The sequence below is a fragment of the Manis pentadactyla genome, chromosome 6 (genome assembly GCF_030020395.1).
Source record: "Manis pentadactyla isolate mManPen7 chromosome 6, mManPen7.hap1, whole genome shotgun sequence".
In the NCBI taxonomy this organism is placed as follows: domain Eukaryota; kingdom Metazoa; phylum Chordata; class Mammalia; order Pholidota; family Manidae; genus Manis; species Manis pentadactyla.
In genome coordinates, this window is record NC_080024.1 from 134,327,298 (window position 1) to 134,344,234 (window position 16,937).

The 16,937-nt window shown below is 51.2% G+C and overlaps 2 protein-coding genes across 6 annotated transcripts in view; one reads left to right on the forward strand and one right to left on the reverse strand.

Annotated features, from left to right (window-relative positions):
- The window catches only part of ZBTB7C (zinc finger and BTB domain containing 7C), a 336,858-nt gene that overhangs the window by 95,083 nt on the left and 224,838 nt on the right, over nucleotides 1–16,937 (reverse strand). Inside the window, exon 1 of one of the 4 annotated variants that reach the window (XM_036918641.2) lies at nucleotides 10,276–10,406. The exons of the other annotated variants lie outside the window; for them this stretch is intronic. The gene's annotated coding sequence lies outside the window, so the exon portion shown is untranslated. Of the gene's footprint in view, nucleotides 1–10,275; nucleotides 10,407–16,937 lie in introns of those variants that run through there. 4 annotated transcript variants of the gene reach the window in all.
- Nucleotides 1,816–11,549, forward strand: LOC118928965 (basic salivary proline-rich protein 1-like). Of its 2 annotated transcripts, XR_005031424.2 has the most exons (3): nucleotides 1,816–8,840; nucleotides 9,115–9,345; nucleotides 9,866–11,545. XR_005031424.2 is itself a non-coding variant. In XM_057504160.1 (2 exons), the coding sequence occupies exons 1-2, from the start codon at nucleotides 9,161–9,163 to the stop codon at nucleotides 10,422–10,424; spliced, it is 567 nt and encodes a 188-aa protein (XP_057360143.1). In that variant the 5' UTR covers nucleotides 8,851–9,160; the 3' UTR covers nucleotides 10,425–11,549. The 2 variants fall into 2 exon arrangements, 1 of the variants encoding a protein (XP_057360143.1); XM_057504160.1 differs by lacking the exon at nucleotides 1,816–8,840 and having other exon boundaries at nucleotides 8,851–9,345; nucleotides 10,043–11,549.

The window sequence follows — 16,937 nt, forward strand, 5'->3', positions numbered from 1 at the left end:
GATGACAGCCTACTCTTGACCTTGCCTTACCAATAGCATAAACAGCTGATTAACACATATTTTATATATGTATTATATATTGTATTCTAAAATAAAGCAAGCTAGGGAAAAGAAAATGTTTTTTTCAAAATTGTCACAAACTTCCAAAGAACCTTCCAAGATATTTATCGAAAAAATCTGCATCTGTGTGGACCTGTGCAGTTCAAGGGCCAACGGTATTTGTTAATTCTTCACTATCACTGGTAAGTCAACTTAGTCTAAAATCAGGCCAGGATTTTGTTATAGACAGGTCTAAGAGTTTCTTATTAAATATACCAGAATAACTGAATTTTTAATCTACCCCGTGACACCTGGGACTTGAAGACAGCCCACCGTGCTGCCCCCTCTGTCATCCTCAGAGCAGGGCTCAGAGCCCAGAGCCTGGGTGTTATGAGGTTGCGTCATGCTGCTTTGCCTTTGGTCCCTGCTCAGAGTGCCTCTGTGAAGCCTCCCCCGAGGCCTCTGCCCCTCAGCCCTGCTCTGCCTCTGAACGGCACCATTTTTTTTTCAGACAGCTCTGCTAAGTATAACACTGGGGTCTATCAGTCTCACTTCATTTTCAGGTTCTGGTCTTGACTGGTAAATTGACAACATTTGGAGGGCAGGGGCCAGAGAGTTGCCATCTGTATCCTTTCTGTGGCTGGCACAAGGCCTGGCACACAGTAGGGCTGCCTCTGTCCTCACTGCTGATGAGGCCCTACCTATGGCAGCCCCACTGGCTTGGGGGAAGCCCTGGGGGCCAGCGCTTCTGCTCCCAGGGCCCCACCCATCCTCTCCTGGCTCCCCTAAGCACACCCCAGCTCCAGCGAGGCTCACTTGGCCTGGCCTTTCATCCCAGCAGGAGCTCGGGCTTGGCCGATGCTCAGCCCGGCTCCTCTGCCTGGGTGTGCAAAGGGTTCACTATCATGTTGTTGGAAAGTCTTCCCAGAGCTGGAGGCCAGGTTCACTCAGAGGGTGCACTGCAGGAAGAGGGAGAGAAGGGAGGGCAGGGACGGTGGAGGGCCTGCCCCTCGGCAGGGAGCCCCCAACGAGAGAAACAGAAGGGGGGCAGTGGAGCTGAGACCCCACAGCTGGGTGTACAGGAGGGCCAGCAGGGGTCACCTGCCCAGCTGAGGGGCCCACCGCCCCAAGGCCTGCATCCTCTGGAGTCCCCTTTAAGTTCCATCTTCCCCCTTTAACTTTAAGTTCACACCATCTGTCCCACCCTTCCAGGGATCAGTCACACCCAGCATTACCTGCATCCTCTGGAGTCCCCTTTAAGTTCCATCTTCCCCCCTTTAACTTTAAGTTCTCACCATCTGTCCCCACCCTTCCAGGGGTCAGTCACACCCAGCATTACCCTGAAGAAACCCTCTGGCCTACAGAGAGGTCGATCGTTCTCAACGGCTCAGACGTCAGCCTCCTGCTCTGTCTAGTCTAGCTCATCCTTCAGGAAGCCCCTGGCTCCCCCTGCAATGCACCCCAACTGACCTCCTCCCCAGGATGCCCTCATTCTGGCCATTTGCCCTCCTCTCAGCTTGCTCCCCCCAGCTGCCCTGCCGCCCCTGTGCCCAGGCCTCCCAAGCAGGGAATGAGGTGGCTTAAATGCAGTCATTCTAGGGCACCCCCTTCACGCACAAACTGCCCCCATGCTCTGCCCAGAGTTAATTTACTCCACTTTACTCTTACGCCTGAAATCCCAGCATTAGAAACATGTGCTGGTAAGCCTCCTTTTTCAAAAACAGACACTTCAATGGAGGGGACAACTGGTGGCCAGTGTCTTTCACACCTTAAAGAACCGGCTTCCTCCTCCCAGCTAGGTTGGATCATCAGAGAGAGAGGACAAGAGAGAGTTTGAAGGGGTGCTAAGAGCTTAGGGGGATGATTTTTAGGGGGCAAACCGTCCAGAATGATTCCTGGGCAGGCAGGCCCCAGGGGGCTGGAGGAACCTGAGGCGTGAAAGTACCAAAGTGCCAGGGAAAAAGGTTCTTGGGAACTCCTGTATCACTGCCTGACACAAAAACTGCCAACAGGAAGTGATGAGAAACTAGGGGCTGAGGACACACTCAGGGTGACTTTATAACTTCCGGTGTCCCTGTCACCTGGTTAGAAGCCCAAAACTTTGGTTGTCCTCGAGTGGAGACTTCACTGAGGGAACACATACACAACACACAGTCCAACGGGAAACACAACAATGCTCAGAAATCTCCCCTAAACTTGTTCACTTCCAACAGAGGAGGCCTCCCCAGTCAGTGGGAGGTGCAGATCCAACCTGCTTCCTTTTATTGCAACTTCTACCCTTCTAGAATTTCTCCTTCTCTGCAGGTCCAGGCCACAGAGACATTAATCCCTATTCAAATGAACCTTCAAGGTTCTTCCTCCATTAGAAAAAAAAGTCTCTCTAAACACCCCAAAGCAGCAGCTCTCATGTCACCAGTGTGCATTCACCAGGGGGGGAGGGAGAGGGCTCTGGGCCTCACCTGGCCCCTCTGTTGTTCGAAGGCAGAAATGCGACCCTTCCTTCCCGCCTCTGCCCTGCTCCCGCTCCCTCCAACAGCTTTAATAAACAGTGATTATTTCAGCCTTAGAGCACAGCTGTCCTGTGAATTGTCCAGTCAGAGCTACAGGGTGGGAGTCAGGGCTGCAGCAAGGAGCTCAGATCTCCAAATAAACCTGCCCTCCTTTTGCCTTCTCTGCCTGCCTGCTCCCTAGCAGCTGGGAGTTGAGGAGGAGGGTGCGTCTCTGGCCCAGCAGAGATGACAGAGGCATTTTCTGAGCAGCCTGCTGAGGGCAGAGCCCCAATGGGGGAGGGGAGGGGGCAGAGTGTGCAGACAGGGTTGGAGGTGGGCTTGCCCTACCTACCTGTCAGGAATTCAGGCCTCTCCCAAACAAACCCTCCTTCATCCAAATCAAGGAGCTCTGAAATTGCACCCCTGGGGATTAGCCTCAGGCTGCCTTTCTGGTTAAAATGTGCTGGCATATTACTTGAGGAAAGAAATAGACTGTTAGTCAATTTGTCATCTATAGGAGGTACCTGGGAAATGTTGGTTGGAGGGAGGGATGAATGAGTGAATGAATGAATGGCACTCTGGGCTACTATTGGAAATAGTGGTAGAAGGGGAGGAAAGCTCTGGGTGCTTCAAGCGAAGTGGGTAGGGATGTCACTGAGCAGTTCGGGAGGAGAAAGGGGTACAAGTCAAATTGTGCCACATCACAGCTGTGCACTGAGCCAGCCAGGGCAGCATGGGCCCTGCCCTTAAAGAGCGTGTAACTGCCCTTTGTGTGGCTCCTGCTAAATCCTCCTCCAAGCAGGTGGGACAACAGTCCACTGAGGATGTGACACTCAGAACTGTTATAGCTGAACTTCAGAGATCATCTACTCAAAGGCTCCCTGAATATTTTTTTTCAGTGGCAGAAGCCTTCACAAATAACACTGTGCAAAAACAGACCCACACAGAGCTGTTCTGCTTGAATCCGCATGGTGAATCCTTCTGGAGAATACCAGTCTACTCCAGCTCCTCATTTCAAGTAAGGAAACTGAGGCCCAGAGAGATCAACCTGTGTTCTCAGACTTCATCACAACCACCTTCAGGCCCCCAGTCTCCTGTGGGATTCTACTTCTTGGGTAGGGCCCAGGTACCTGTAAGTTTTTAAAAGGTTTCATAGGTGATTAAGACTTGTAGTTGGTTTAGGAGCGGTTGGATTAAGCACCAGTTTGAAGGTGAAGATTAAATTATAGCAGAGACTGATTCAAGTTGCTCTTGGGATCATAAAGGCCAAAGCCTAGGACAATGACCCCCAAAAAGCTATCGGAACTAATTTCTGGTACTGAAGTTTGCTTAGTTTGAACACGATGCCGCAGAATGGCCACTGACCAGGCCTTCAGCATGTTCTGGTGAAAGGGTAAATGTCCTTAATCTTTGGCGGTCTTTCAAGCTAGATGAGTTCCCTTGTACCACTCAAATTTATCTTTGTTAAGGGTGTTACCCTAGTCAGTCCCACAGATATAAAAATGGGATAAAATTATTTCATCATGGAGCTGAAACACTAGTGTGAAATGGAGGACCCGGCAACACCAAACGATCTTGGATGAGTCAATGATCTTGCCAGCAGCTCAAGACACCAACAAGAAAGGGATAAGGTAGCCTGGCATTGCCCAGCTGACTCCTGGTTTGGATGTCAGGACTCCCCAACAGCTTTCTTTGTAGTGTCCAAGAGGTCATGTAATAGAGTTAAAAGGTCAGGATGTTAGTCAAGTCTTCACTCACAGCCCCAAACATTGAACAACTTGCCCACTTACTGTCAGATTCATTTCCCTTTAGGTCAGTATCTTCCCTCCCCAGGGCCTGGATTTCTATGGGCATTTGCAGCTGGGTAGAGTGGGGCTAAGGAAGTGGGTTCCCCTTGCCAGCTCTCTGGAGCATTTGAGTCCTCCTCAGGAAAGCAGAATGAGCCCTGTGTCACCCCATGGAACCCTGTACTGTCCTACAGAAACAATAGGGAAAACCCACTGAGTGATCTGGGACATGCAGAGGCTATGCAGAATGATCAGAAAGTCAAAATGGCTCTCACTATAGGTATGGGAAGCAAAAACTGAGCTGATTCCAGAATATTTCCTGGGTGTTGCTTTCTTGAGGATATAAACCTTTAGAAAATAGGATAGGTAAGATAAAAAGGCAGATATTATCAACAAGTGTTGGCAAAGATGTAAGAAGTTGGCAGCTTCATACACTGCTAGTGGGAATGTAAAACTGTGCAGCCACTGTGAAAAACAGTCTAGCAGTTTTCCAAAAGATAAAACACAGAGTTACTGTGTGACCCAGCAATTCCACATCTAGGTATATAGCCAAGAGAAATGCTAACCCACACCCACACACAAACTTGCACACGGATGTTCATAGCAGCATTATTTACAACAGCCAAACACGGAAGCAACCCAAACACCCACCAGCAGATGAATGTGTAAATAACATGTGGTGTATCATACAAGGAATGCTATTTAGAAATAAAAAGGAATGAAGTACTGGTACATGCTACAAAGTGGACAAATCCTGAAAACATTATGCTAAATGAAAGAAGCCAGTCAAAAAGGCCACATATGATGGAATTCTACTGATATGCAGCGTCCAGAATAAGTAACCCCATATAGGGACAGAAAGTAGATTCTTGGCCAGCTAGGACTGGGAAGTTTGGGGGAAGTATGGAATGGCTGTTTATGGGTATGAGGCTGTTTTTGGTGTAATGAAAATATTCTAAAGTTGATTGTGGTGATGTTTGCACAACTTTGTAAATAAATATACTAAAAACCACTGAATTGTACACTTTAAATGGGTATATTATGTGGCATATGAATTACATCTGAATAAAGCCATTATTTAAAAAAAAAAGAAAACTTTATAAAAGTTCCTATTATTTGGGTTCTGCTTAATAAAGGCATCTTCTGCTAGACTTCCCTGGGGCTTATGGAAGGCAAGCGTCAACAGGAACTGGGGTCACTGTCACCCCTCTAGCGGCCTTTCCCAGTAGCTTCACAAAGACCAATGCACTAACCTGTTATCTCCAGAAACAACAGAATTGTCAGCTAGAATACATAGCCAAAAAAGCAAGAGCTCTGGGTGTATGTGTACAAATATATGTGTGTGTAGGCAAGGCAGGTTTTTCCTGAAGATCAAGTTCAGTTCTATGATATCACTGGGGAGGGTCATATGTACCTTTGCTTCCGGTTTGTATCTAATTTGGAAAAGCCAACACAGGTCATGTACTCTAATTGTGTATTTGGTGATTTTTCCAGTTCAAAGACCTGGTGCCACTCCACTCCTTTTGTTCAGAGGATGGGCTCACTCCTTGACTGCTGAAGAACACCCTGCCCAGGTTCCTGCCATGGGATGGGCAGGCTTCAGACGCAAGCCAGGGGCCGCCACTGGGGAAGAGCTCTTAACCCACAGAGGAAGATCCCTTCTCATGGGCTGGCCTAGTGCACGAGGGGAGGGGTGCAGGAGTGAGGAGGAGAGGGAAGGGGGCCCCTGCACGCTGGTTCCCTTCCAAACAAGGCCCTGATGGAGGGAGCCTCCCAAATGGAACAAATGGGAGCAGAGCAGAAGAGAGCATATATACCTCTTTTCCTAAACACGATTCGAGATATACAGAGGGAAAGTTAAATTACGCTGCAATTTTGAAAGTCATCCACTGAAGATAAACTCTCCCTTCAAAGAAATTACTCATCTCTCTCCATCAGTGGTACCTCAGGGTCTAACAGTATTCAAATTTATTAAGCAATGACATGCAGAATGTATTCTATAAAGGGCCCATTTCATCACCCCTTTCCCTAAGCTACTTTTTCTTCCCGCAAAGTCACAAGAAGTCCAGTAAGTTCAAAATCAAAACAAAGCCTAACAAGTGCATGTGTGTGTGTGTACACACACACACACAAACACACACAGATGGAAAAAAAAAAGTCCTTCGTAGAAGTTACCATGAGACAGGCAGCTTCAGAAGGGAAAAACAATCTCTGACTAATACGAAGGAGACTCCAAATTGCTCTTGGCAACAATCTCTCAACCCCAGATTCTCCTCCCTCTATTCATCTCCACAGTTCCCAGCCAAAGGAAAAGAAACTGAATAGCTCTCTCCCTGGCCCAACCTGCAGTGCTGCATGGCTGAGCAAGGGCTGAGCAAACAAACATCCCCACGCAATGATAGCCCTGTGCAATTGCTGCAAACACAGGCTAGCCAGTTGGGAGATAGCAGGCTGATCATCTCCATATTAGAAGGAGATTGCCTTTATTCTGGCACCATAGCATCAAAACAGAATGTAATATGATCTTGTGACCTCAAACCCAAGAGATATTTAAAAAAAAAAAAAAAAAAGAGGAAGAAGGAAAAAGTGTCCTCCCCAGAAGAGTTGGTACCATTTCTGAAGAAGGAAGGCCCAGAGCATCACTCAGATGGTTTTACCTTCAAGGCAAGATTTATCAGTTCACCTTCCTCACAAAAGTGATAGTTAATTTTAGAGGTAGGTATCTTATACCTATTATACTATTCAAGATGAAAGGAATGTTAATAGACCAAATGTCCCAGAATATTTATGGCTGCTCTGTCTCAAAGATCTATCTAACACTATTTTATTAGGACAGACTTGCCAGGTCAGCTAAAACGGAGATGGACAGGAGCATGGGGAAATGGTATTATAAGTGGAGATATAAGCCACAGAGCAGTTGAGCCCTGAAATGCCCCAGCAGGCTGGTGTGAGCTGCTCTGAGAACTATGGATGGCCACCAGACCTAGGTTCTAGTCCTGGCTTTGCTACCAAGTCCTGTGAGCACAGACAAGCTTCCCCAGCAGCAGGATGTGGGCTTGGAGCTGCAGCTCCAACCCTGCAAGTATGCAAAATGCTATCCCGGCCACTGGGTGACAACGTGATGCATCAGAAGGGTGATGTCTGGGGCAGTTCTCAGTCTGGTTGGCCCTGCTTCCAGAGAGGGGCCAGACCTCTCGGAGGCTGCATGGGGCTCTTGTCATCTCTAGCTGGGATGTGCCAAAACCAAAGGTTCATCGTGAAACCCGCAATCATAAACCAATAATCTGAACAGCACTGACTCAAACAGCTACCTGGGCACTGTGTGCACTCCACAGTGCCCCCTTGAGTCTGGGATGAGTCAGAATGAGTCCAGCTTCCCACCCCTTCTTCTCATCCAGGCCTCCTGCTGCTTCTCCTTCCACAGGGCTGTGCTTCTGTAGCACTTTCCACATACTGCCTCATTTCATCCACTCAGTACCCGTTGAAGGATAGACCATTACTGTTACTATTCCCCATGGCCAAGGACCAGGTCAGACTTCACTTACTGATGAATGCCCTGCACTTTAGCAGAGTGTCTGGAATCACACATTAGAAAATACAATCATTGTTATTGTATTTATTGAACAAATTATTGATTGACTGAATGGAAAGAAACTGAAGTTCAAAAGGCTAATATTGTGTGTGACACACACTATTGTGTGTTGTACTATAATTATACCAGGGTTATTCCTGTCTCCCTAATCAAACGTAAGATTCTGAAAGATATATGTAGTATAATGGGCAGCTTCGACTCCTGGCTCTGTCGCTAAGAAGCTGGGCAGCATATTTAACTCTTTTGAGACTCAGTTTCTTCATCCTCAAAGGGGGGCTAGTGATTCATACCTGACAGGTTGTGTAAGTTAGAGGAGACACTCTGCCAAGCACCGTGCCTGGCACACGGTAGATATCTCTGTACGTCCCGTATCTTTCCTCTCTTTGGATTATCTCCCAGCACTGGCTCCGCAGGATATGCCTAAAGTTCTGCGACCTCCAGGCCTTTGCTATTTTGGCCTTCCTCCTTCAAGGTCCTGCCCCAATTCCATTTCCTGTCTGTAGCCTTCCTTGGCTCTCCCAGCAGTCTTGTCATGGACATCCTACTTGCTACCTAGGTTTTGCTTATTCTGTGCACACCTCATCTGTCTATGCTGGATGCCTCTGGGTGGTGGTTCAGGCCTGAGTCCTGCTCTGCCTCACCTGGCAGGGCTCAGAAGGTGGGATCCAAATCTACCAATTTCATGAAATTCTGGAACCCAAGCAGGTGGCCTCAGGGACTGTGTGGCCTTGGTGTCCAGTGGTTCTGGGTCAAGGGCTCTGGACTCACCTGGACTCCTGGGCTTCAGCACCTCACCTATGAACTGGGGCTGATGAGGACAGTGGTGGCTGCCCTTGTGTGTCTTTAGTGCGGTAATTTGGGAGAGCTCAGAAATGAGTACTAACACCCAGCCTGGAGAGAGAGCCCAGGCTGAAGCAAGTCCTTCTGGGGACGGTAGGTTTCTTTTCTCTCTCAGTTCAGGTTGAACCACAAGGGGAGTGGGTAGCAACTAGGCTATGTTCCTTTCCTGGATCTCTATCCAGAGGAGGTTCCTGACCCCTTCTAATCCCCAGGACTTAACTGGGTGAAGGAGTGGAGCTGAAACTTGAACTTGCAAGGCCTTCGCCCTTCCTACCACTCCCCTTTCACAAAATCTTCTATTGAACCTGGTGAAAACTGCCTGATTGTTCAAAGCACTTCCTTTACAATTCCAAAATTCTGTGTTTAGGAGGACTGGACCGGGTAAGCTACCAGTCTGCCAATGAATCTCAAGAATGGGGCTTCCTCCTGTGCAAAGCCCAGTACCAGGGGTTAAAAGAAAGAGGGCAGCTATCCCCTGCCCACCCACAGCCAGGACACCAGAAGCCAGAAACTGGGACAATCGAACCGGAGGCCCCCGGAGCCCTCACCACCGGCGGGCTGAACCTGCACCGCCACTCGGGGATCAGCGCGGGCACGGGTGAGGGTCCCTCCCAGGCCACCCCCTCGGCCTCTGCGCCCACCTGCAGAGAACTAGGTGCTCTGGCGGGGGGCGACGCAGCAGGGGGCCGGGAGGGTGGGGGTACACGCATCTGGTCGCTGTCCCACCCCACCAGGCCGTCTCCGGAGCTCTGAGACCCCCTTTGGCCTTGGCCCCTGGGAGGGAGTTGTTATCCCCTCCAGGGCTGGAGCGCAGGGTAAGGTCTCCCACCCACCCAGCTCAGGCCGCGGCTCAAGCCCGGGACCGCCGCGGGTGTCCCTCCGCCTTGCCGAGCGACTTCTGTCAATCCCCCCTTTAATTTCTCTTCCCGTCCGGACCTTGACTTCTGCCAGGAGTTGCCAAGGCTTTTGTCGCCTCCCTCCCCCCACGTTTTGCTTCTGACACTGGGAAGGACCAAATTTTTCCAGGGACGGAATTTAAACTAACAACCTATATCCGCCACTACCTTCCAGGGTGCCCTTCACACTCTTCGCCGTCCCCTCTCCCCGGTCCCTAAAAGCCGCCGGCCGAGGGCAATGAGAAACCGAGGAGAGTCGCTTCATGCAGAGTTCCAATTCTTCCCTGCATTTCGCTGAGTGGCAGCGGCGCGCGCCTCTCCACGAGCTCAGGGGCTCCGGGCCGGGTTTCCCCGGCACGCTCGGCTGCAGCCCAAGCGCGGGTTTGAAATTTCTTGCAGACGCCGCCACTCACTCCCGGCGAGCGCCAGTCGGAGCCGCCGCCCCGGGCCAGAGGGTCCTCGCTGCGCGAAGCACGAAAGCCTGCAGTGCCCGGGGTGGGGACGCAGCCGGCCCCGCAGGCTCTCCCCGACGCCGGGCAGGGCTTCCTCCCCACCCCCTCTCCACTGCCCGGCCGCCTCGCTTCCCGGAGCCCCGATCACTGCCCGCTCCGGCCAGGCCGCCGCAGACCCACCTGGCCGCCCCGGGGACGCCGCTCTCGTGCCCGCGCCGTGTCCTGAGCGCCTCCAGGGTCCCGGGCTGGGAATCCACGCGGCAGCGCTGCTCAGGGGAGCCTGCCGCAGCGGGCGGGAGGTTGTCATTGATTCGTGCTGGGCGAGTTAAGCCATTCCAGGAGTGGTTTTGGGAGAGCACTCCCACCCCTCCCTGCAACCAGAAGTATTTGGCAGGCAGCCCCTTTCGTCCACCTGTACTGTTAAGCGCGGGGCAACGACCAATTTCAGCAATTGCGCTTTATACCTCACCTTAAAACAAGCAAATCAAGCACTTTCGTAAAGGTAAAAGCAGAAATGAAAGCAAGGGTGGTGGTGGAGAATTCTCCCCGCTTTGCTCCTGGGTCTCGGTTTATTTATTTATTTTCTCTAATAGTTCCCAAAATGCCTTACCACTTATCTCAAATCAGGGGCGCTTTTTATTATTATTGTTTTATTCAATTCTGCATATCTTTTATTTTTAGAGGCAATTTTATTTCCATTTGCCTGAAACCTGAGCCCAATAAAATTGCTAGAATTACATGTTTTCTCCTTAAAGGGTCGTGAGTGTAACTTAACCAAATGGAACATTGCAAGCATTCAAGTGGCAAATAAAAAAAAGGGAAGTGCAGGAGGGAAGCCCAGAACTTTGGCTCCCTCCACCGGGTGGCCCAGCTGGGCTTTACCGCGGTGGAGTCCTGAGGCCTGGGGTGGGGGCACCCACTGCCACTCAGCGCCCACAGCAAGCACACAGATCATCCAGGTGCTCCTTTGCTTCGCCTCCCTTCTAAGACTGACTCAGAAATGTCAACCAGAAATCCAACATTTGGGGTGGGCCAACCACCAATCACAGAGAGGCGTGGCCAGAGCACCCTCTCCCAGGCTGTTCCTTAAAGCCACACACCACACCCTTTTTTTGAAAAGTGCCAGCTGGGGGTCTTAGGCCGCTGTCAGCCCTCTTTCCTCTGGAACTGTCCTTCACCTGGGGGAAGCCATTATTAACTCCTTGGTACCTAGGCTGGCTCTTCTTAGAAATGAGGAAAGGTCTGGAGAAGTCCTTCCCTGGGGATCAGCTGCCCAGTCCACCATGGAAAATCAGCACAAAGAAATGAGATGGTGAGAGGCCTCTGGCACTCCTCCAGGGGCAGGCCACGAACCTTAAAGCACCCCAAAGGCAAATCCCAAGGTCCATTAGTCCATGAAGGCCAAGAATGGGGCTGGGATTTGCTAAACCCCAGGAAGATAGTTCAGACTGAAGTTTCTCCTCCAACAGGTGCCCCCCTGCCTGAAATCCCACGTTAGTGATTCATTCCTTCGTGGTGTACACACTGCAGAAAGCCTGCACCAAGCAGGCAAAATTACTCCAGAAAGACAGAAAAGGTCTCTCCCCGTGGTTCTAAAATTGTATATACCCATGGGCAGGGGTGCAGGAGTCTCCACAAGGGGCTGGATGAGCCAGCCCCTCCTGAGGCTCCAAGCCAGGGTGGGGTGGGGTGGGGAGGAGAGGAGTGGGATGGGGAGGGGGTGCGAAATCTGGGAACCAGGCACTGAAGGTCAGGAGGAGGGCCACTTAATCAGGGCAGGTGGACAGCTTCCAAGATTGGATGACTCCATAGCTTTTTATCAAAATCCATGTACTCCCGGAACACCAAAACCAAAGAATGAAAAGTCAAATCTCTTTGTCCACAAAGTCACTAATTAAATATCCAATCAAGCATAAGTCCACACTCCACTCCCAGACCTAGTAGGGAAAGTTGCCAGCACAGGACCTGGATGGAATCAGTATCAGTCCAGAAGTGTTTGTTGTGCACCCATAAGGGGTTTTCTTCAACAGCCTGGGTGAAGGTCGGGTGAGGTGAGGTGGGTGCAGTGCTTCAGGAGGTGGGCTGGGCAGGCTGGAAGTTTGCGCTGCCATGAGCAGGAGGACATGTCAGGTGGGGACTGAAGGCTGGAGGAGGGGGCAGCTGGCCTGGTGTAGATGGTTCTTCCAGTGGACAGAACATCAGGTTGGAGCATACGGGGAGAAACCAGTTTATGGATGCAGCTTCCTGCTGAAAGGAGAGAGGGCAGGGCAGCAGGGCCTGAGTTGAAGGGAAGGAGGATTGCAGCACCTCTTTCAAACCCAGCTGGAGCTGGATGTGGGCAGAGGAGATGGCGGAGGGAGGCTGTGGAGGTGGGGGAGAGTTGTGGCACCCAGCCCAGCCTGCCCCCAGGCAGCCCCTCCTAGTAGGGCTCCAGCCCCTGGACCTGAAGGAGTGTCTGAACAGGCCAGAGGGTGGTGCCAGGGCTGGTAATACTGCAGCCAAGAGCCTGGGGGGGTGGGGGGTGGGAGAGCTGGCCACTGTCCAGCCCACCGGCTGGGTCCCACAGTGGACAGTGAATGTCATTCCTTCCTCCCCCTTAATCTCTGTCTGTGTGTGCCCTGTTGGGACACACCCTTCAGAATGGCTCCAGGCAAAAAGGGGCGAGCCCTGCCCCACTGCCCCTACAGCCTTGCCTCCCAGTTCTCAGCCCCATGCCAGGTGCCTCCTGGGAACAGGAACATAAAGGAGCCTCAGAAGGGTGGGGTGGGACAAGGGGGACAGGGAAGCTCCAAACGCCACCCACAGGAGGGGCTCTGGGCAGGCCAGACTCCAGATCTGTTCTTGTGCATTTCCTTTTGGGATGTGGTTCCTTCCCAGGCCTTCTGTGGTCCCCTCCCTCTTACTCACCCTCTTCTTCTCCCTCCTCGCCCCTCCCCATCCCCCTTCATGGGGCAGGTCCGTCAGAGCCCTTGGAAATACTCGGGCTTACAGGCGCTTTGCTTTCCACATCTGCCTCCAAACCCACAACTCGCTCATTCCAGGGAGGATGAAAGCTCCTACTTCAACCACCAGGCATGGCTCAGAGACTAAACAGAAGCACCATGAGCAGATCTGCTATTGTCTTAGCCTGAAACTTTAGTAGCACCTGGTCATCAGCTGTGAGGTAGGACACAGATGGTTTCTGTACTAGCGTGCACACACATACAGAATGTCTGTATGCACATGTATAGAAAGGTGGCTATAGAGATGAGCCATGTGATCTAGAAACAGTAATAAGTAGTATCTATTGAGGGTTCACCCCTTCACTTAATCCTGGCACAACACCATGGGGTAGATTCTTTTATTTCACCATTTTATTGATGAGGCTCAGAGAGGTCTTATCACTTGTCCAAGGTCACACAGCTTGATAAATCACCTGGGTCTTTAGAACTGGTGCCCAAAGGACACCCCTCCCTGCCCAAACCCCCCTGTTCAGCTCTGGCTCTTTGTCTAGTTCCTACAATTGTGTGTGCAATTGAGATTTTGTGTGCACAACCTACAATCTCTAAAAAGCAGTTTGCTTTACTGATGTGTGTTTTAGTTTCTCCACCTGCTGAAGAGGGATAATGACCCCTCCTGAACCAAAAGGCTATTATTAGCCAGGAGAAGGCTGAGATGGAAGTTGGACTTCGGTAAAGCGCTGCAGCAAGTCTTCCCCAAAGAATGCACACAGCCCTGGGGTTGAGTGTTATTCAGGTTGGAAACTCAGAGTCACCCTTCCTGCCTCCTTCTCCTTCCCATCCCATGCCCCACCCCTGCCAACCCATCCATCTGCAAGACTATCGCCAAAACAGATCTGAATCCACCTTCTCCCTGCAACCTCCTCCACCTCTGCCCTAGGCTGAGCCACCACCCCCTCACCTTGACTTCTGCAGGGACCCTTATCTAGTCTCCCTGCTCCCATCCTGTCCTGATGCTTCAGCCTCACACCACACAGCTGTCCAAGCAATCTTCTTAAATTGTGCATGTGATCATGTCACAGACTCTTAACATGCAACCCAAACTGTTCACCATGGCCCACGTGGCATTGAAATACCCCTGCTTTCCTAAAACTCCCCTGCCTCCTGCCTCCTGCCCCCGTCCTCCAGTGACAGGCAGACCTGCCGAGTTCCTTTTCCTTCCATTTGTGGGACTTTGCATGTATGGATTCCTTGGCCTGACATGCTCTCCACCTACATCAGGTCTTCCAGAATTGTTACCTCCTCAGAGAGGCCTTCCTTGACCCTACATATAACTTAGGAACCTCTCCCTGCCCATTATCTATTCCAGACCCTTGGTCAAAGCACTTTTGCCACTTGCAAACTTTTATTTTACTGCATGATTATGTTGAATTATTTTTTGACTGTCCTTCTCACTAGAATAGAGGCTGCTTGTGGGCGGGGGCCCTGTGCATCTTTTTTACTGTGTGTACCTGCTACAGGTAAAGCCCCTGGCAAATATATGGGGGACAAAGGTTTTGTTGAAAGAACCCCAGATCCGGGAGACAGGAAGCATGGATCTAGTCCTGGCTCTGCCACTGACAAACTGTGTGCCCTTAGGGATGTCACCACCACCCCCAACCCCCAAACCCTCAGCCTCATCCTCCGCAAGTGGGGATGATGGATCAGATGGGGACTGGGGTCTGATGCATTGCAGTCAGGTTGGCCTCCATTCCCTGAGAACTAATGGAGGCCCGTGCATAAACAAGAAGAGAATCCTGGCACTAATGCACCTGACATGGCTTCGAAAGCCCTTGCTTCTGTTGTCAGTCCTGCTGACTTTTTAGATACATCAGCTTGTGTGGGTTAGAGGCATTCACAGGACTGTGACCAGACACCAGCCCCAAAGCACATGCTGCCATGCAAGCGTGAAGACTTGCCCAGAGAAAGCAGTTACTACCCTGGAGAGAACCAGCCCCCTGTAAGGGCTGATTTTTTTTTTGAGATTTCCACCCCAACTGCCACATGCCCTAGCACACAGGTCAAGCACCAGGCCTCGGTGATGTCAGCTTCCATGCCTGTAGTGCTTTCTCCTGCGGCTTTCTAAGCCTTGTTATCCTGCTTGGCCTTCCCAACAGCCCTGGACAGCAGACCAGAAAGAGAATTGGATTCTCTCTTCCAAAGATGAGGAAACTGAAACCCAGATTAAAAAGTGAGTGGGTGGCAGAATGGAGACCTTTGAAATCAAGGGTATGAATCTCAAGTGAGATTAATAATTTTTAAAGATGTACATGTATATGGATATATAACTTTAAGAGAATATTAATATATGTGAAATATATCTGAAAAACATATATGAAATTCTTCCATATTAGAGGAAATTTGTGGAACAGGGGAGGAAGTCCCTCATAATCTCACCACAGGATATGGGTTAATATTGGTAACATCTCAGCAGTGTAGACAGTTAAGCTCAGTCTCAGTGTCTCCCGCTTCCTGACTCACCAGGGGGAACAGTCCGCACTGCATTCAACACTGATTTCACCTGAGATTCCACTTTGCACTTCTTAGGTGCTCAAGAAATGTTCAATTAAATTTTGAGGAAAACAGAGAAAACTCAACTGGCTGGAGCAAGAGGAAAAGGTGGCACCTCAGGGCCTGCCAGCCTCTTCCTTCGGGGCCCTCCAGTTTCCCGTCTGAGCAGACCAAGCCCTCGCTATTCTGAAGTCCCCTGTTTGTACTATGATCACAGGGGACTTCATTGTAATCATGGGGCTCTGTCACTTTGATCCACAGATCAGATTTCACTGAAACTTACTACAATGCCAATTTGGAATGATTCATCTCTGTTTAGCATTGAGAACAGAGAAGGAGCCTCAAGTTGAATCTAAGCCATGTGTTAACAGCCCTTCTTATGGTCACAAAGGCTATCCAAATGGGTTAGTTGCCAGTGCTATCCACATTTCTGCCACTGTGTTTCAGGGGGGCAGATCTGGTCATTGGGAACTCGCTGGCAGTTTGCCAAACTGACCAAACTCCTCCACTTCTTGAAGCACATAGAGGTGATCCGGAGAAGCCGAGTCCTGTGGCTGGCTGGCCTTTGGCTGCCCCTTCCTGTGGGAGCTGGAAGGTGAGGGCGAGGCCCAGAGGGGAGGCCCTGGTACTTGGAGCCTGCCTCCCACTTCTCAGGTGCACTGGGAGACCAGCTGGGGCTTGTCCTGACCTTGGGCAGGGCCTCCAAGGGAGGTGCTGGCTAAGCACAGGGCCCCAGATTTGTTCTCTCCGGGGGAAGTAAGGAGAAAGCACCCAGCCTGGCTGGGGAGCAGCCAAGGGCCAGGAGACTGGCTAGCTGCATGACAGATGGGGGGTGAGCAGGGTCACAGCCCTCTCTCATAGTCAGAGGGCCCCAGGGCTGCCGGGCCTTACCCTCCTCCCAGACTGTATCAGGTGATGTAGGCAGGCACCCACAGAACCAGAGGAGTAGAGGGTGCCCAGAGCTTCAGCTAAGCCTGGCTGGGGCTCTAGGGGACTGACCTATCACCCCAAAGCAGGCTGGGAGTCTAGGGGAGGCGGAGGACTGGACCAGGACCTGGCCAAGGGGAAAGGGGGTGGCACCGCCGTACAGAGGAGGCAGTCTCCCTCCTCCCTCTCCCCCTCTCTCCCCTCCTGCCCCCTTTCCCTGCCTGCACTGACTGCCTCTCTTGCGGTCCCCACCACTCCAGCTGGCTATCATGGGGAGCACATCAATGCCTCCCCATCCTCAGGGAGCCAACCCTCGAGTAGGAGACAGACAACAACCAGATACCATCGCTGTGAAGTCAGGTGGGCAAGGCCCTCCCTGTTCCTTGGCCCCTGTCTCAGGGAAACCACTTTGTCCCCTCCAGCAGC